The sequence below is a fragment of the Rhyacophila brunnea genome, unplaced genomic scaffold (assembly GCF_057557595.1).
Source record: "Rhyacophila brunnea isolate RB1 unplaced genomic scaffold, BYU_Rbru_1.0 scaffold_15, whole genome shotgun sequence".
In the NCBI taxonomy this organism is placed as follows: Eukaryota; Metazoa; Arthropoda; class Insecta; order Trichoptera; family Rhyacophilidae; genus Rhyacophila; species Rhyacophila brunnea.
In genome coordinates this window covers 22,054,752-22,075,403 of record NW_028232806.1, presented here as the reverse complement: position 1 = coordinate 22,075,403, position 20,652 = coordinate 22,054,752, and the positions used below count along the sequence as shown (strand labels likewise).

General features: G+C 33.8%; 2 protein-coding genes across 3 annotated transcripts in view; both read right to left on the bottom strand.

Annotated features, from left to right (window-relative positions):
- Nucleotides 1–20,652, bottom strand: part of LOC147075037 (endoplasmic reticulum metallopeptidase 1-like) — a 426,619-nt gene that overhangs the window by 291,290 nt on the left and 114,677 nt on the right. The gene's annotated exons all lie outside the window — the stretch shown is intronic.
- The window catches only part of LOC147075040 (uncharacterized), a 51,708-nt gene continuing 31,979 nt past the window's right edge, over nt 924–20,652 (bottom strand). Inside the window, exons 2-10 of one of the 2 annotated variants that reach the window (XM_085942831.1) lie at nt 12,585–12,760; nt 9,923–10,040; nt 9,346–9,456; nt 9,036–9,171; nt 6,018–6,100; nt 5,107–5,304; nt 4,317–4,494; nt 3,342–3,427; nt 924–2,644 (exon numbers count right to left, since the gene is read on the bottom strand). In XM_085942831.1, coding sequence (XP_085798957.1) covers nt 2,436–2,644; nt 3,342–3,427; nt 4,317–4,494; nt 5,107–5,304; nt 6,018–6,100; nt 9,036–9,171; nt 9,346–9,456; nt 9,923–10,040; nt 12,585–12,719 — 1,254 coding nt within the window. In that variant the 5' untranslated portion in view covers nt 12,720–12,760 and the 3' untranslated portion in view covers nt 924–2,435. The remainder of the gene's footprint in view (nt 2,645–3,341; nt 3,428–4,316; nt 4,495–5,106; nt 5,305–6,017; nt 6,101–9,035; nt 9,172–9,345; nt 9,457–9,922; nt 10,041–12,584; nt 12,761–20,652) is intronic. The other variant, XM_085942830.1, reaches the window with a different exon arrangement.

Here is a 20,652-nt window from a genome sequence, read left to right as displayed (position 1 = left end):
GAAATGTCTTGTTAGTCAGGAATGGAATCTATTAATTTTACTATAAATTATTTATTATACGCTATCACTTAATAAATATTTCTGTCTGGATTCCCAAAAGTGATCAAAAATAATATAAATTTTTTCAAAAAAATTAGCACAAATTAAAATGATTTTTCTTCGAGTAGAGAATATGAAAATTGTGTATGTGTTCTCTCGTTTGTAATTTTGATAGGATAGTAAATTGGGTGTTTACAATTTTTTGTTGTGATTCAAATTAATTAAAATTAATTCCAAACACATTTAAAATTAATTGGTCACTTTTCTTTTTTTAAGTGTTGCGACGAGACGGGACGGTATGCTTCTTAAAATGTACATAATGAATACTAATTTTAGGTATTTATACGAATAACGCTTTGTTAATATGGATGAGAAAGAAAATAAATATTGTATGGTTTATTATTTAAATAAATATAATTTATTTGTTTTTTATTCTTTGTGTTTTATTTACAATATAATATCTACTACCTACACTCTGTTGTCTAATCAATGAGAACTCGTTATTAACTAATTATTCATTTAAATTATAGGTATTATATAAAACTCCCTAACAATGTAAATTTGATAATAAATAGCATTATTTAATAGATGATGTATTGATTTTTTATGTTTTGAGATGATGCTGATCGATTCAAAATCGACTACAAAAAACCCTTATTTGAAAATACAATATTTTTACACCACAATGGTATGACACACCCACGGTGGCCGCGCAGCTTAAGCGTTGGACTATCACGCCGTGGGTCCTAGGTTCGAATCCTGGGTCTGGCAAGGACGCATATTGTTTTTCAATTTATGTATGAGTCAGAGTATGGACCTAATAGGTTGAGCAAGTGGCTGACATCCATTTCTCGTAAAAACAAAATCTGTTAATACAAACCTATTAGGATCGGACATGGTCGGAATGGTATGACATGCAGATTTTTTCGACATACAGTATCTGTGTACCAACCCGTCAATATTATATTTATAAATTCTTTCGATTGTTAACATCAAAATTTACATGCACTTATTAAAGTGTAGTGAATAATTTAACATTTAATATATTACATGACACAGATTTTTTATACTGAAACATTATTGTGGATGTACAACAAAACTGGTTATCTATGATTTTTTAATTCATTTCATCATATTTTTTCTCTAAATTCCAGGGTATTAGTTGTGAAGTCAATAAGCTTTTGTTCCGAGAAGTTTTTAAAAAACAGACTGTCCTAATATTATAATAATGCCTTGCCCAAATCAAGATACAGTGAAGCCCTGTTAATACGAAGATATAAAAATAAAATCTTTAGTGATTTCTAATAACTTTACAAAACTGGAACAAAAAACCTCTTTTTCAAGTTTTACTATTTTTTGCAGGGAACACAAAATTAATGGGAATTGGCTTACCCTACTGGGTGTGGTATAACAGGCTAAATATGGGATAAATTTGAAACATGTGTTAAAAAATATGCTATTTTCAATAGCTATATACATTTTAGCTTGTAACATTAATGTAATGCGCGTTCAATATTTGGGTACAGTCGACACAGTTTTTTTTGCTTGGGTTTTATGGCGGTCAGACCATAAACTACCCTGCTTCAGAACTTTGGTCCATGGCGATGGCTTTTACATTTCTATTTATTAATCTGTTCTGTGATTTTTTGCCATATATTTTGTATTTCATAATTCAAATATTTTTTTCAATTTTCTGTCCTATCGATTTCGAATTAATAGGCTTTTACTGTACATTTGTATGTGAACAAATGAAAATTGTATAAAATCTGTTTACAAACATTTAAAATGGTTTGGATACCTACAAATATGTTCATGTATTTTGTATCCACAGTGGATGGAGTCAGTACAGATGTACAGTAAAAACAAAACAATGATTCGGTTCGTGGATTGTATGCGTACGTATACATAAGAATACGCGGTCATCGGCTGCCAGGCATATAGTACGGCACCCCATCCGCACGCACACTATCGACCAACCGAATCATTGTTTTGTTTTTACTGTATATCGGTATGGACTAGCCATTAGGATTGCAAATATAATATTTGCTTTTACAAACATTGAATAGATGCGAAATAGAGTGATATAAAACACATAACAATGAATTTAAAAAAAAAACCATTTTGAAAATTACATTATAATCATATCGGTTGATGGATGTTTTGGTCTTTACGACTAACTTCTGAATTTAACTAGATTTTCTAGTTAATGTACCAACACAATATGTATTAAGTACAAAATTATTCACAAATAGCAAATGTGTTCAATAAAAATAAGTTTGGAAAATAACATAAACACTTTCAAAAAGATCAAACCGCAAGTGTAGGTGAATCGAAAAATACAATTTACCACTATGTTGTCTAAAATTATTAAGGTTAATAATAAATCATAGGTAAAATCAACACTTCTGCCAAGTATTACCCGTGTAGCACTTCAATTTGATCACTTGATCCGATTTGACTTCAAGGCCTTGTTGTCGGCCATCTTGGTCCACGCAGTAGCAGAAATTTCCTCGACATTGAATTGATCTCCAGTTGCCATTTGAGCAACACGTTGGAAGAGAAACGGCGTTTGCCGATTTCAAAAGGTCCCAGGTTCTGGCGCATTCTGTAAAAATTAAATGGATTTTTATGTTTGTAAAATAAAATGACGGGTATGTTCAATATTTCTTCTGAACTGTGGGATGTGCACAACACAATTCTTTTTGCATCATTCTAAACAGTCAAAATTAGTTAACATTAAAAAATCTAAATTAATATTTTTTTATTCAATACTGATTATATTTACTAGCAGAGCCAGCTGTCTTGCTAGGTCTTGCAGACAGCTTGGCGTTCTATCGACATGTGGTAGATTTTATTATAATTGTGAAGCAAATTTAAAAATTATTATATAAGCCGATGGTACCGTAGTTTTCGCTTTGGGATGAACTTTCACTCACCTCGGGGAGTTTAAAAGATTTTGCTGGTTTTTCACATTTATGTGTCAAAATCAAATCAAAGATCACACTCACAGATCAAAGTGAAGATGTTAAAATATTAACGTATTGAAATACATCATTGCAACCTGATCTGTTTTGCTAAAAAATTCACGGCCTCTCACTTGCCGCCATACAAAAGTATGCCATTTTTTTTATATGCAAATAAAATGTAGAGGTACTTCCCCATTTCGTAGTTTATATAAAAATTAGTGCAGTATTTCCCAGAGGTTATTTTTTTCCTTAAATTTCGGCTCCATTTCTAGAAGAAAGTTATATTCAAAATGATTGGTCCATACCATTACAATTTTAATGAATTTATTCACTTACTGCAGTTCATAGTTTTGGATGCCGGTGATGATGTCTCAGTTCCAAAATTTTGAATTTGCTTCCCTGTCGCATCCACGCATATTCTCCTGAAAGTCATATAACAGTTGACCATCATTTATCAAAACAAAGTCAATCAACGGTGGTTCCGTCACTGATCGAAAATGGTGACTTACATGAATACTTGTAATATTGGATGGAAGTAAATGAATAATAAATTCACACTTAATGTATAATAATATCAACAATTCAACATCATCAGTCAGGGTCAATACACTGCTGGATAAAGGCCTCCCCTTGTTTCTTCCACTCTTTTTGGTCCCTAGTTCTTCACTGCCATGTACATCCATCGTTCGTCGATTCAATGGGTTTTAGGGCATCCATGTGTTCATTTAGTGCCCCATTAGGTACAGGGGGTCCTCATTATCCGAGGGTAATTCGGATCGAAAAAAATACTTAAACCGAATCCGCTTAAAACAGGGACCAAAATTACTAAGTATATGGGTTTAATTGGATCACGTTTAAAAAAAAAAGACACGTCAGCAAGACAGAGAGCGCAGGAGTGTAGGATTAAAAGATTGAAAGTAACAGTGGACGACTGTTAGGTATTGCGCTTGTGTTTTTTTTAATGTTTTTTTATAATTTTTTTGCAAATTCGTAACTTTTGCAGTTAGCTTGGTTTACGTAGGGTTTAATTGAATTTTAAAAACTAACCAACACTATCTGCAATATTTAACCTTAGTTCAATGAAAACAAATACGTATGACTGACAAAGTTTAGTGTGCACTATTTATGTTGGATCTTAATACTGATACTGCTAGTCCTGTCTGCCACACATGCCATTATAAGCAACTCGCGCGCACGCACTCGTTTATTAAACACTAAACATTATTGACCTGAATAACGGCTTATTAGTGATTAGTGACATGCTATGTTTCTGAGCCAACATAAAACTAATTTTAGTAAAAAAGCTCTTACTTCGTTTTCTGATATTGCATGGAATCGAAGTTTCCGTCTGGTTGGCAACTTGGAACGGGATTCCCAAGAAGTGTGAATCCTGCTTCTTTACTTTCTTTGAGACTCTCCAAAACCTCGAGCCGATATTCTTCACATTCTCGCATGTACGAAGTGGTGCTGTGGTGGATACTGCTGTCAACTGAGAAAGAATAAAATATTGAAGCATTTTGGTAAATTTAATTCGCCTATCTTTGAGAGAAGTAGTTGCATAACCATATAAAACTTCATACACAGTGGTATTCAAACTGTGCAGCACGGAGCCCTGGGGCGCATGCTCTGCAAGCTGTTTGAAAAAAATTACAATTTAAGATAGTCATATTGCTGATGCACAATCACATTGATAGATCCCATTATTTGTAACTTACAATGTTTCCTCTCATGATGTAAAAAATATTTTTGAACAACACTGTCTCATCTTAGCAATTGGGTTCAAAAATATTTATGTGAAGGTGATATGGAGAAATTCACATGAATTTAAGATCTGAAAGAAATGAGGGTAGGTAGCTGCAGTGACGTCCCGTATGCCTAGGAAGTCATGCGTTGCTTTGGGGCAGCAAATTAAAGAAGGAAAGTGAAAAATATAACTTTTTAGAGTCACATTAAATTCACACTGATAAAGAATCAGAAACAGGGTCTTGTCTCTTTTTCTGAATGTGTGACAATTGTTGACTAATACACTAATATGTAGAATTTAATATAAGTTTTATTATATTGTTTGTAAAATCTTTAATGATTCAAGTGAGTGACTTACAGCATGGTAGAGATGTGAGTGGCTGTGAAGAGCCGTCAATAACTTTTGCTGAAGATATATCTCCAGTCACGACGTTAACGCAAAAGCAGCGGTTATTTAGACACTGAATTGGGTCATATGATCCATCAGACAGACATCGACGTCCAGTCGCTTGACCTCCAACCAGCGTGGAAACTATATCTGCAGCTCTGGAACAACCTGGAAGTCAGTTTTAATTTATTTAGTTATTAATTGAGTTGGCTATTCCATTCTATAAGATGTAACACTTTTACACAATTATATAATATTATTATATACTTATACAATTTTTATTTCTAGAATTAATTTCAAATTCATAATTTTATTTTAATTTCATTGCAATAATATTATACTTGTTTACTTAATGTTCATTTTGATGTCCATACCATCTATTGGCGACAAAGTAATGAATTATTTGATTTAAAGGAGAAAGGCTCGTGTCTGCACTAAATATATTTTTCATTATATTAATAATATTCTTTCCAGGACAAAAGTAATATGTCTAATTGCAGCCAATGAACTAAAATATTATATATTTGTGTGTGTTTTTTTTAAATCATTACTTCATTAACCTTTTGTATGCCTCATGATATTATTATGGGAGTATCTGACTATATAGATAGGCTGCAGATTTTTAATGACACACGTTGAATGTAGAGCGAAGCTCTTCCTATAACCGTTGTAGTACCGATAATTTGTCGCTTAGTATTTCATAATTATTTCATAAACAGATGACACTGTGTGTTTACTTTTTTAGATTATGCAAATCAATCGACATTGGCTAGTAATTTGAATTTAAAGTCGGACGAGATAACTCGCTGAGGGCATAGAACCGGTTAAAGATGATTCGAGAAAATTGAAATTAAAATTAAGTCATAGTTTTAAATACCTACCGCATTTCATGTTCAAAGATGTTTTCTCGTCATTTAAAGATTCACCGAAGATTCTTACTCCTGTCTTTGCCAGACAAAAGCACCTGAAAATAAATAATATGATACGTTAGACCAGTGGTTCCCAAAGTTGACTGGGCTCCGACCCATCTAACAAAAATTTCCAATCTTGGGACTCACCTCTTAGCTGTCTTAGAGAAAAGAGGGCATAAATATTGGTAATGCTCAGATTCCCTAGTTGCGAGTCGTGGAACTACTTAATGCTGTCTTATTAAATTTGTTCTAATTGAAATAAAAAAAATATTTTTTATAAGTGTTACCAATATGAATGAAAGACTGTTGAAATAAGAAACACAACTTAAATAAAAATATTACTTAAATACCTACACCTGCAAGGTTTTACAAAGTTATTTCAATGGGAAGGATGTATTTGTTTCTTATTTTTCTTCATTACAGTTTTAGCATCAATTTCAACTTTAGTTACTTTTAATCGCAGTGAGTTTGATAATATATCCAATTTATTTCGGTAGTTTTAATGTTAACCATAGCCGAAAATCCGACCTCACATATAATATATGCGGTAGTAAAGAGTAGGAGGACTTTCATAGCTTCATCGAACAGGCAAGGATAATAATTATCAGCAACTGAGAGCCAGAATTTCGTTAACTGTTTACGATTGAAACTATTTTTCAGTGACGTATCTTCTGATAAATCAATGAGTTCTTCACTTGCTTTTGTTGACATACTAGTTGGTAAGTCGTCTTAAAATGGGTTACAAATCCAACGCAACGAATCAAACTTAAAAGGGAAACCATGCTTTAGACAACATATCTATAATTAGCTTATATTATTTGGAATTAAATTCTGGAAATTTGTTTTTAAATTGATATTATGTTGATACCAGATGAAGGTTTCCCACAGGAGACCACGTCAAAGGGCGGACTGAACCATCAACTTTCCCAAAAACACCACAGCCTACGTCCACGCTTCGCAGCTCTCGCAACCCTCAGGAAGCGGAGCCTACCTCCACTGAAATTTCATAATTTTAAATTCGTCTGCGCCCCCGCCAAAATTCAAACAGACTTGACTCAAGCTACCGAAAACGGCCGCTCGAAACAGCGCCGCCACGAGACAAAGAAATCCGTTGGAAAAACAGAGAGGTTCGCGACCGAGACGAACAATAGAGCCGTGATGCCGCAGATCCCACATTTTTGATGCGCACAGAATGAGTCTTCTCGCCTTAGACGTCGAACAGCCAGCATCTCCAACTGAAAAAATCCACGCCGCGATCACCTCCAGCCAGCGACACCGCGTCTGCAGCCCGCCAAATCGCCATTACCTATGACCGAATACTATAATACCCTGCAAATAACTTTCAACATATAATAAACACTGCCAAGCGACAATGTGCGTTTCTCTCAATTCCACCCCGCTTCTGGCCTGCTAGTGATACGGCCTTCACCATTCTCCTCGACAGAGAAAGGCCGGTATCAATGTGATGTGAAGGAATATTTTTGTGATCTCTCTTCCTGTACTATATATACTTATTATTCGTTGTAAATTTCAATTATTCAAAGAGATAACTAATACTCCACCTCCTAGAGGCACCTAGTGGAAAAATACCAAGTTTGCAACTTAGACATCTTTTTGGAGAATTTACATTTTAAAACATTTTAATTAATACATACGTAGGTACTTATCTAAAAACATTTTTATTTAAAGTCAAAGATAAACCTACAGTATTGTAATGTGATCAAACCGAAATTAGATTTGATATAAAAATAAAAGATTTCAAGTAAAACATTTTATTTAAATAATATAAAAACCTTATAACTATAAAAATTTTAAGATTGTAAGTTTATCTTTGAATATAAAAAAAAATGTATTTTCTTTTTAATGTGTTTAGATACGTATTGATCATTTAAAACACTTAAAAATGTAAATTATCAGCAAAACACATTAAATCGCATCTTTCGTATTTTGTCACTAGATGACTCCAATAAATCAACAGGACCACTGCATTTTGGTTCTATTCGTAAATTTTCTAAGAATAATATTCATGTGTTAATGTTACCTCATCCTTTCTTGGTATATAAGCCGGCTCTCACATCTAAATTCGCCTCGTCTGCCGCACAGCCATAAATCAAACCTTCTAGGAATGTCAATCCGGTGTTGCATATGAAGACTGCGTACATCTAGCTAGCAACAATCGCACGTAACCTCTCGAAACGTATAGACATTTGGATGAGGCGATCGGCGAGCCGATATAGGAATGACCAATTCATTGGTGTTCGTACGCGTTCTGGCGTCTTCGACTCGCAGCCCAAGAAGCATGCGATTTATCGATAGCAGCACTAGATATCTTTTTCAAGCTAAAAAGCCGCATTCAACGAACCTGCGGAGCTCCATTTGACAACGTATGTTTTGTGAATAATGATGATGTCATATCAACGTATTCGACACGTTGCAGACGAGGCGACTTTAGATGTGAGAGCCAGCTGAATGTACACATATAACATAGATTTATACAATAATATCTCTTGCTTTAATAATCTAGAATAATGCCACACTGTAGTAGGTACCTACATTCCATGGCTATTAGACTTTTTCAAATTATTCTTTAATAACAGTGTGCATTATAAATTTATTAAATCATGGAAACAATTTTCTGTTGAACATATTTTGTACATTATTTGGCTCTAGGACAATAATTACCCCTAGGCAAAAACCCCTCCGTTTAAAAAAAAAAACTCAAGAAAAACTCTGTAAAAACCTCCCTGGACATTGACCGATAGTATAAAAAAAACTCTAAATAAAATATCCTTCAGACAACAAATATTGGATACACAAATTTATTTGACAAAATAATGTTTTCAAAAACTTTTACAAAATAAAAACTTCATCATTCAATATATAGCATGCCAAAATAATTAGACAAATGTTCATTTGATAATACCATCAGATCAAGTTTTTTACATGTTTTGTACGTTCCTCATTTTTGTACCTAATGCAAATACTTACGATTGTCCTGTGACGCAGTGTACTGGTTCGAAATCCGCTCTTCCATCGCAATTTGGACGAGTTTCCAAAAAGCCTAGTGTTCCCAGTTCTCTTCTGTCATCGTAGTCTTTTTGGGCGTTGTGACATTTAGATACCACTGAAACAATAATTGAGATATTTTTAAATATCGATAAACTGACAAAAATAATATAATTTTTTGCTTAGTTGAGCCTCGAACCCTTCAGTATTTAAATGGTTTGAATGTGTGGTATCTCAAATCAAATAGAATAATATACTTATTTTTATAAATAGTAGTAATATTATCACCTACTTCTCGTACATCTGCTCTTTTGACCTGTCGCTTTGCAGGTAAGTCCCGGTCCACAGACTGTTCCAGTAGGGGGAGATCCTAAGCTTCCTTGTGTGCATGGGTCGTCTTCCACTAAAAACATTCATTCATTTACTCTATAGTGACAGGTTGTGACACATACCGTTGAAAACACAGTGGAATACAAAACTACATCATCAGTAAACACATGGGGTCCGTGACTGCACCCCTTATAATTATTCTTATGGATAATATTATTTAGCATAAACACAAGGTATGTATTCATTCGTACTGCGGCAGTTTGTGCAGGATAGGAAATTTGTAAAACTGACAAAAACACAATTATTTATCTAGACTAACATGTAGGTAAGTTCATGTATTCATAGGTACAAGCTTTGTATTACGTAAGGGGCGCATTTTTTTTATTGCACCGGGTGTTAGACACCTTATTTATTACGCCTCTGCTCGTAATATATAATAATGTAAATATTATTGTGCCGGAGTAGGTACCATGATTAAATTATACTGTATTTCATTACACATGTATTTATGTCAGGTACAGTACCTAGTCAGTACTTACTTAAATTTACCAAGCAGTACTGGCAACAGTTGCACATAGTCGGAGACGTCATCCAAGTCCCCGAATGTGTTGCATTCTGGGCCTCACAATGTTCTGGAACATCTGGGCATTCAATGTCCTGGAAATTTAGTGAAATTCTATAATATTGAATTGAATGAAATAACTGAGTTTTATGGACCTAATATATAGGTATTGCTAGTGTTTTGGGATTCTTAATAAAACAGTTTAAACTAGGGACGTCCCACTTTTTAAGCAAAAATATATTGTCATGTGCGGGACAGCTAAATGCCCGATTACTCAACAAATACAAATAAGCCATTTAGGTTAAGCTAACTTCATTTATTTTAAGCATACCAACAACTATTTGCTATACCGAACGGGTATTTTCTTAGATGAATTTAAAATGGTCAGATGCAAGAAGCAGATTCAAATTATTCAAATTCAAATTTCTTTATTTTACAAATAATGAACATAACAAATTATAAATTCAAAGCGTTCACGACATGACTTAAAATAAGTGTTAACATTATTTTAAATAAAAATACAGAGAAATGTGAGTTAATAAAACAATAAGTAATAATATAAGAAATAAAATAAAAGTACATGGAAGCACACAGAGTGTGATTGATAGACCACACAGATTGATAGTGTGATTGATAGACCCTATCTTAAAAACTCATAAAACAACGTTCACCTAAATTCACCCTCACGTAAGTGGAATATATCAATATTCGAAGCGATTTCATTAAACATGGTTATTGCTCTCCCAATTGGCATCACTAATGGCAGGTTAATTCTGCACCTTGGGAGAACAAACAACGGATGCCCTCGATTCCTAAGGTAATTATCAGAGACACGGAGGCCAACACCACCAAGAATTGAGATGTTCTATTGAGTTGATAAAAGCAGGATTACTTGTCTAATTCAACATGATATTATATTTGTGTGCTGATTTGTATTAATACATTAAGCAGCAGAAAGACCTAAGAAAATAAAATCTTCAGCCAAGTGCAAATAGGCGAGTATTGGGAAAAAATATTGTCTCATGCTAAAAATCCAGATTTCGTAAAATAATTATCTGGCAACGCTGGTACCTATTTAATATATAAGTATGTATAGGAAATGGTTTTTCGGCATATGCAGTTTTAGATCAAGCGACTTAATTAAAAATAATTAGGTACAAGATAAAAGAACTTTTTATTATGCTCAATATGCTCAAACTTGTACATGATATGAAGTAAGTAAATAAAAAACAAACAAATATAGAATACTGAAATGTCATTTTGACATTTCATTTTAATTTAAATAGTAACGCACGTATATTTTAATAATTTAGTTGCTAGGATCACCCCTTAGCAACCAATAAAAGTCTTTTACTTTTTACGGATTTTTCTGAAATAACTTTCCATACAAAACAGAATTAACTGAAAATGAATTAAATTCTGCTTAAAGATGGCTAAATAAAAGTATTAAAAGAGTGCATTGGCATCGTGTTCTGATATATTCTAAAAGTTTAAAATGTCTAGCTAGTCGGGAAGTTAGTTAAAAATCGATTGCAAGATTTGTACTGGACAAACAGCCACCGGACAAACAAGAATACGAGCTAATAAAAACGTTGTAATGAGTCTAAGATTACAGAAAATAATAATTAAAATGTAAACAATCAAATCTGTTTATATGCATGAATAGGGCGTCAAAGTGCAATCCTTATATTGAATTATTGTAATCTTATTCTTCTTCTACCATATCCGCTTCACAGAGAATTTTTTATAGACACCACATGGCGCCTCCGAAAATCGTTAGTTTTTTGCATCTTAATTTATTTTTGACATTTTGAAAGCAGTAATGCACACAAATATACGGATAAGCATTTTCTGTTGTTAGTTTCAGAAATAATACTTTTCTATTCAACCTTATGAAGATTCGTGCCTGCTATCATCGTCAAATTCTAGTTTTCAAATCAAAATTGCTCACATTCAGCAGACAGATAGACAGTGATGCATAAACTCTATTTAAAAAAAATAGTATTTTTAACACACCGTATCTACTATAAAATATTAGCGAAATATGCAAAAGCAATAACACAAAACAAATTAAAAATAAACAAAATTGTCATGTTTTAAAACCAGAGCGTTAGAGCTGAGCTCGAAGCAGGAGCATGGAGCTGTGGAGCAATGGGGTTTTACCCGGAGCACCAAAAATTTGTAGTGCTCACTTCTTCGGATGTTTTATTATTATCATTAAATTTTCGTCCTGAAATCCAATGAAAGCATTATATTTGATACGAAAACGAATTCAAGCGGCATGTCGAGTCGTATCCAGTATGCCCACTACCCAAAAGAGTGTCGAGAGGTTATTTTCAGTAGGTACAAAAATAAATTCTAAGTGAGAAGAGCAGATAATCAAAGACGATTTGCTATCGGAATTTCGTTTAATAGAATCAATAATGAAAATGACGAATAATAAACCTAGTTTTAAGTTACTAGTTTACTACAAATTTAAAAAAAAATGTGTACATAATATACCTAATACCTATAACACCTTTTAAAACTTTTTACCCAGAACGGAGCTGGAGCAAGTATTTAGTGTCTGAGCGGGTTTAAAATGCAAAACATTTGAAAAAACTTTTCGTGTACCTTAGTATGACTTTTTTCTAACTTACCGGACATATAGTTTCGGCACATAGCAAATTTACGTCAACAGGTTTATCTAGGGGTTTATCCTTTGATTCACAAGTATTTAAAAATGCCACGATCATTAAAACATTCAGAATCTTCTTAAAAGTCGGCTCCATCATTATCTAAAATAATTATGTTTGTTGTTATGAATAATAAATTCCTGAAAAAACGGTAAGAATGTATTAGATTAAATACCTACGTACATAAGAATGCTTGTATATTTATTATAGAACATACAAATAACGCGATTTAAAATAACCCAGTCAAAAAATAAAATATTGCCTTTTACATATTGTATGTCCTTTTACTTGTTGAGTCACTATAAAATTCACGGATTAGGCATAGCAAAATTGTATACGTAATAGAATTACCTAGGATTCCATTTATGTAATTCAATACAATATGCATGATGGTATTTATACTGTTTACACATTTCCTAAATTAATGTGGTTAAATTTTATATTATTACGTAGGTATGGTTAAAAAAATAGATAAATAGGTACTTACCTACTATAATATCCAATTACTTTACTAAGTACAGCTGTACTATAATGAAGATAATTAATACAATATTGTACCTATTTAATAAAAAATGTTGCTTACCTAATCAGAATGTTTATGTTCGATGTCTTAATTAAAAATATTTAACCCATAGGGTTGTTCCGTTCCAAAAAAGGAATGTTTCCCAAAATGGCAGCAGTAGGTAGCTGTCAAATAAAATAACTAAAAAATGGCGGCATTCAATATCTCAATTATGAATACAATGAAACAATATGAGTAATATTAATTGCCTATTGTAGATAAGATATTATATTTTTATCGTTTATTAAGACGTCATTTTGATAAGATAATCAAGTTATTTTCTTGTGTGGCAATTGATTCCATAAAGATATTGGGTAGATATTAAATTGTTAAACTGCTTTATACTTGAAGGCCAGTACCTAGTTGATATTAAATTTTCCAAGATAAACATATTAACACTTAAATAATGCCTACAACCAACCCGCCAGTACCTACTACACCCAGTTTTATCCCGATATTAGATCCCGATCGGGTGTATCCAGAGGCATACAAGGCGATGCAGGGCTCGAAATGGACCAGAGCGCACCGGAGCGCCGTTCCGGTTCATAACCCCAAATTATCGTTCCGTCTCGTGGAAAAAATAATTTGACCGTTTGAGTTAGATATGTCATATTAAAACAAAAATCTATCACATTTTTTTTGGAAAATACACATAAAATTAGGTACTTAACTATGTTAATATTTTCGTAATATTATCGAGCGTTCCAGTTCGTGAATTTTCCATTTCGAGCGCTGAGGCGATGTGAAGCATCTTCAGTTGTTGAGAACTAGAAATGTCTCGAGTCTATAATACTCGTACCAAAGTGCTTTTTAAGTTTATGAATTTATTTTTAAAACGGCTCGTAAGAAATGTGGTCGACTCATCTATGTTGTCGAACTTACTAAGATATGAGATCGTTACGTTGTTAAATGCAGTAATAGGTAAGTTCCTACCTACCTATTGTACTTTGACAAACCATGTCGAATGACCCAATCAGTCCAACAACTCACTATATCGAATTGAATAGCTTTTCCCTTCTAACCAATGTTTTTAAGATTATACGCGTATGTATGTAATATGCTTTAACCATATACCGATGGTCAATAATAACGCAATTTGATAAGCATTTCATGTAGGATCTACTAGTTTAAATTATCATAATTAAGTAAGAGGCTATAGCTTAATTTGTTCAAGCATATTGGCGCGATACCAGTGGATATACGGGTTCAAATCCCGTCAGGCATCGTATTTTTGTCAAGTGTGATTTTTTATAGTGGGTATCCGAGGTGTTTTCAAGTTATGTATGTTCAATTTATGGAATATTACATTCTCAAATCTTGTGAATTATTCGTTGAATAAAAGAAACGGTTTATATTATACAATGATGTTAATTATTATAAATCGTATTTTATTAATATTAATAAATATTGAAATAATTCAAACAGCTACCCTAAATGGTTCACTCATAGCATTATTAAATCCATTGACTTGAAAGCCATCTGTCATGAACGATGGAAGCGCTCGAAGTGCCTGAATGATTATGGTGCTTTCTCCGATATGCGCAGAAGAGTTCATCGCGCCATTGACGCTGCTCACAAAGCGTACATTGAGAAAATTTCTTTGAATTTAACCTCAGACCCGAAAACTTTTTGGACGTATGTTAGGAGCTTACGTAACTCTTCTGCACAGCTATCGTCTATGTCTTTTAGGGGTAGTGTATTGAATGGCTATAAATCCATCGCTGACGGTTTTGCTGATTATTTTAGGTCAGTTTATTCCACGATTCCACCAAAACTTCAACCTCAACCTGAATACTTTTCGTCTTCTTGGCCCATACTAAATATTGGTCCTCTGGATGAGTCAGATATGAAATATGCTTTCTCTAGACTATATCCGAAATCCTCAGTAGGTCCAGATGGCATTCCTCCATGGCTATTGAAAGGATGCAAAAAACTTTTAAGCGATCCTTTGTTGTATATTTTCAATCTGTGTTTAAGTAAATCTACCTTCCCTGATTGTTGGAGCTTAACTCGTATACGACCGGTGTATAAAAATGGCTCGGTATCTGAAATAACTAACTTCCGACCAGTGGCTGTTCTCTCTGCACCGGTCAAACTATTTGAGTCCATTTTACATAAATATATATATATATATAAACATGTGGATGGTCAGCTGACTGACGCTCAACATGGTTTTAGATCTACTCTCAACAGTTACCAACCTCATGGAGTACACTGAATACATATCTCGTTCACTAGACAATCATTGTCAAGTTGATGCAATTTATACGGATATGTCAAAGGCTTTCGATCGAGTTGATCATGATATTCTTTTAACTAAACTAAGTGCAGTAGGCGGATCTATTAATTTTGTAAATTTTTTCAAATCTTATTTTTCGCATCGTTGTCAATATGTCGAGTACGCTGGGTGTGCATCTGAAGTCTTTCAAACTCTCTCAGGTGTTCCCCAAGGATCAAATCTTGGACCAATTATGTTCCTCATATTTGTCAATGATATAGTTAAAGCCATGGATGGAGTAGAATTTTTACTTTTTGCGGATGATTTGAAATTATATGCACCAATTCGCAATGAGTTGGACTGTTGCATGTTACAGCGAAATCTCTGTTCAATTGAAAGTTGGTCAAAAAAGAACAATCCAAACCATTCAAGAATCCAAATGTATTACGTACACTCTACGTCTCATTAGTGCGTAGCATTCTTGAATATGGGTCGATTATCTGGTGTCCTTATGAGGTTTCCTATAAGCTTATTTTAGAACGCGTCCAAAAGAAATTTCTTCGATGTCTTTATTTTAAAACATTTAACTATTTTCCCTTCGATAATTCGTCAGATGATTATTTTCCGACTGCCTTTCTATAAGGCATGCTTACTTTTCACTCTCTTGAATCTCGTCGGTCTCTTCTGCTGTTGAAATACTTTTGCCTGTTATCGCGAGGGATGGTTTCCAATCCTGGTGTCCTAATGAATTTGAATTTCCATGCGCCTGTCAATTACCTACGTGGTCGCAGCCATGATTTATTTTTGATTGGAACCGTTTCCTCGTGTCAAGCCTATCAGGCACCATTAGCGAGGGGTGCAAGATTAGTAATATATATATTCTATATTCTCTTCTTCTCTATTGTGAGGGTAATGTTTAACTTATAATGTAAATCTCATGTTGTGTACGTCTTGAATTTAGATTTGTTATGTCCACAATGTTTTGTATTCTTAAATAAATAAATAAGTTATGATAGTAAGGTCAACGATTTACCGGTCTCCAGTTGCCAACCACTGCTCAACATGTATTACGACTCAACTGCTAAGCATTTAAATAATCTTTACTAGCGCCAAGATGGCAATAGCCCAGTCAGCGGTATCCAGATAGTGGCGTCAAATCGTTCAGACCCGAGATGATTATATTTCTTAATTCCAAGTGTTTTTTCATTATTATTATATTATAATGTAAGACTAGAAAATTCCTTAGCCTATAGAGTTCGTTGAAAATAATAATGCCTAGTAAAGTGTTTAATGTCAAACAATGCTATCTGAATGCAAATATCAAATTCATCTTATCGCGGAAAGTTTTATAGTTGCTTACCTGTGTAGATAAAATTGTGAAGTTCCCTTGCTGGTTAAAATATGGCTCGACGACTATTGCATGTATGATGTAGGTACCTATATTATAAACCATTGTTCGAATACAATTTTAGATACTCGTAATATAGCCATATAGCGCACAGGATTGCGGTTGGTGTTCCTGAAAGACTGGGTAATTATGCTAGAGCATGGGTGGCCAACCTTTTCAGCAGCCGGGCCAGATTCTAAACATGAGATTTCCTACCGGGCCGCACAACTGATTTTTTTTATTATACAAAAAATAGAAATATATATTAATAAAATGAAACAAAAATGAGAATCAAACATATTTATTAGATTAAACTTTTTTAAATAAAAAAAATAAAAATTTTAGTGAGAAGTTTGATTTTTGTGGCAGAACTAAGTGCATTAATATCGATATCGAGTGAGGTTGTTCCTACACGCAAACAGTTTTCCAAATGCACATCAGTGATTCGTGTTCTCACTCGGGATTTGATATGCTTTATCCGACTAAAAAGCTGTTCACACTTGTAAGTGTTTCCAAATAGCGAAGTCATCATTAGAGTATGTTTGTAAAATGCAGGATATTTCTCCTTGTACAAATATGTTTTGTAAAACTCTTCCAAACCAACCTGATGGAATTTCTCCTTTAACTGTTCATCGCAACATATTTCACAATATTCCATTTGTAAATTTCCCGGTAATAAATTCACGTCTACGGAGAACGGCGTTGCAAATGCAGCAAAAATCAGACGGTGCTTTGAAAATCTTTAGCCAATATCGAATCTCAATTTGCGAAATTAACACAACTAGCGGCAGCATTTGATATTATTTTTATTTCTTCACTGCTTCACGGGCCACAAGTTGTCACCCAGTGGGCCTCATGCGCCCCGCGGGCCGCAGGTTGGCCACCCATGTGCTAGAGGGATTCGTGAGCGACAACACTTTAATAAAAGTACGTAAGTTCATCTTTATCGTGTCCGGAAACTTGTACCTATGCAGTTTGCCGTATCACACTTCACACCGTGAAATGTTGTATCGGAATTATATGGCCGTATATTAAAGACCGTCCAACCTCTTTGGGTCGTATTGCAGTGATAAAATTCATGTCGAAATAAAACACGGTTCTTGTCGGTTTACACCAGGGATAGTTAACCTGGTCCATACTGTCCACTAGTGGACGCTCCAGCTTTCATGGTGGGCGGTAAGGGTTTTAAAAACATTTTCATTATGTTTTCATAAAATTCCCCGCGACAATTTAAATTTCAGAAAATATACTATTTGTATCGCCATCGCATAAGTTTAGTTCACGTTGTAAGTGAGACTAAATGGCGCTATAATCCACTAAAACTAAAAGTGTTGTAAATCATATGTAAGTAAATTAGAAATTACAATCATATCGTATATATTTATATAACATTATGAATGTATCAGGTCGTAGATATCAAATATCTGTTAATAATGATACCAATAAATATCAAATTAATGTTATTATTAAAATCTAATAAATTTGGATCATTATTGTCTACGATGTTCCACAAACAATGCGTAATTTTTTTATCTAAATGCTATGCACGGTGAAGTGTAACACGTAGCTATAATTTACATGTAACCAGCGTCCATATTCTATAAAATACCGAATCCTCTGAAATCCTCTGTCTCTAAAAGTCTCTCCACTATCAGCTTGATGATAATTACGCCACTCATATTGCTATTTATATTTTGAGAGTCTTTGGTTAGATTAGCTTTTGATAGGAGTGATAAGGCTGATAACACAGCTAAGTATATAACTAACAGTATCGCGGCTATTGGTCTTAGGTTATGTTTATTTTATTTTTCCACTAAGCGGAGAGTGGGTAGTCGGCAAGTAGTTGTTTTCAATTTAATAATAACGATTTCTGTTTACTTTTCATCTCAAGTATGGCCTCGTCGCTACGTTAACCAAATGTCAAGATTGCGAGGTGGGTACCTAGAAATCTAGGGCTCGCGTCGTGGCTGCTGTATTTCCTGAACCGAGCTGATTTGTACTTAAAAATCTAAGAATATAATTAATAGCTGTAAAGAACAGCTGTGAAGAATATATTATTGAATATATACCTACGCGTTTGGCTATTTCACATTCACGTACCTACTATTATAGATATACCATCATAAATCGTCCGGTGTTCGAATTTAGAACTAAGCTCATCACAGTATAAAAAGTATTGATTGATATGTCAAATGTTAGTATGTGGCGCCCTCATTCAGCGGACAACTGGTGGATCTATGTATAAATTATGCTATTATAAGTCAAAAGTTTATGAACCGGAGCAACAATAATCTTTAGACATATTATGATATACATTACTCCTAAAGATTTCGGTCTACGTGAGGATCGATCGATTAATTAGTTCAATAAGTAATATTACACAATATCCACAGATATCGAAAATGACGGAAGGCGAATCCTGGAATATTAAACCAAAACCCAATGTTTAGTACAAACAAAACTCTCACTAAGATCGCATAGAAACTTTGTAACCAAACAACACAAACTCTTATTATTGTCTGTAAAAATAGGTGTGTACGACATGCCGAGTTTCTTATTAAACTCTATTTAAAAAAATGTAGATTGATGTAATGATTTTCATAATAATTTCCGAATCCGAGAGCCACATTTAATTTTTCCACGAGGCGGAGCGGTAGTATCGCCGATTTCACCAACCAGAGCTATGCTCCGATGCGTTCCGGTCCATTTCGAGCGCTGCATAGCATCATATAACATTAGGACTGGATTGATCCTTGAAGGGGTCCCTAATAAATATTGGATCATCGCCCAACGTTCCCTTTATTATCCTTTATTAGCTAAGTACCTACTCTCTTTGGCGGCTTTATAATTGACGAGATAATTTATTTTATTTACGCAAAAATTGTGAATATTTGCGCACGTAATATTTTTTGTACACAATTTACTGCTGAGATGTTCATGATATTCTGTACATATAATAGAACGTTGATTGCCTACCCCCCAAGCCAACTTAAATCGTGTCTTGAAGACACCCATTCCTTCTGACAATATGATATTCAGACCAAAATTCAAAGTTCGCTGTTTAATTTTTTTAGATTAAGTTATAATTGGATCAGTCTGAAGATGAGTTGAAAGCACGAATCACCTTTCATAAAAAGTAAAAAGTAAATTACCATGTTCCATCCTAAGCGAAACATATGGGTCTCCACATGGTGAAGGTTGTACAGTTTTTTGACGAAGAATAGTTGTTAGGATAGTAGGAATATGGTCCAAAAAAATACGCCAGTACAATGCAAATTATTTGGTACTCGTATGTGCACTTTTTAAACTTTGCTGGAACATTGAAACAAGCATGTAAGTTAAACACGAAGCGGATTTCTCACGTGTTTGGGCGTCAAAAACTGCATGTGCGGCTTTTAAAATTGCAACAACACATCTTTGTTTATAAAGAACCCTTATGAACTCTGAAGACAAAATCCAAGTTCTGTGATATTATCAAAAACCCCTGTTAATATCGATAGCAATAGGCAATAACGTAAATGGCGCTGATTTAATTGAACTATTTTAGTTTTTAATCTTATTTTCTAAATCTTGACATTCATACCATATTCTTTATTTTAACAACAATAATAAGATTATTTTTGTTTAGGTACGAGTATTATGAATTTGGAAGGTGGGATATTATTACTTAAAACACATAGATTTGGGATAATAGTCACAAAAGTTACCCAGCCACTGATCTAAATGTGTGTAAAATGTAATACTTCTCTACTAAAATAGCTGTGACCGTTTATTTTGTATATTGTCTATACCAGCGGTACGCAACATATGGCAAGCGTGACACTAGTTACCACGTGAAAGATTTTGTGGACAAAAAACTTGAAAG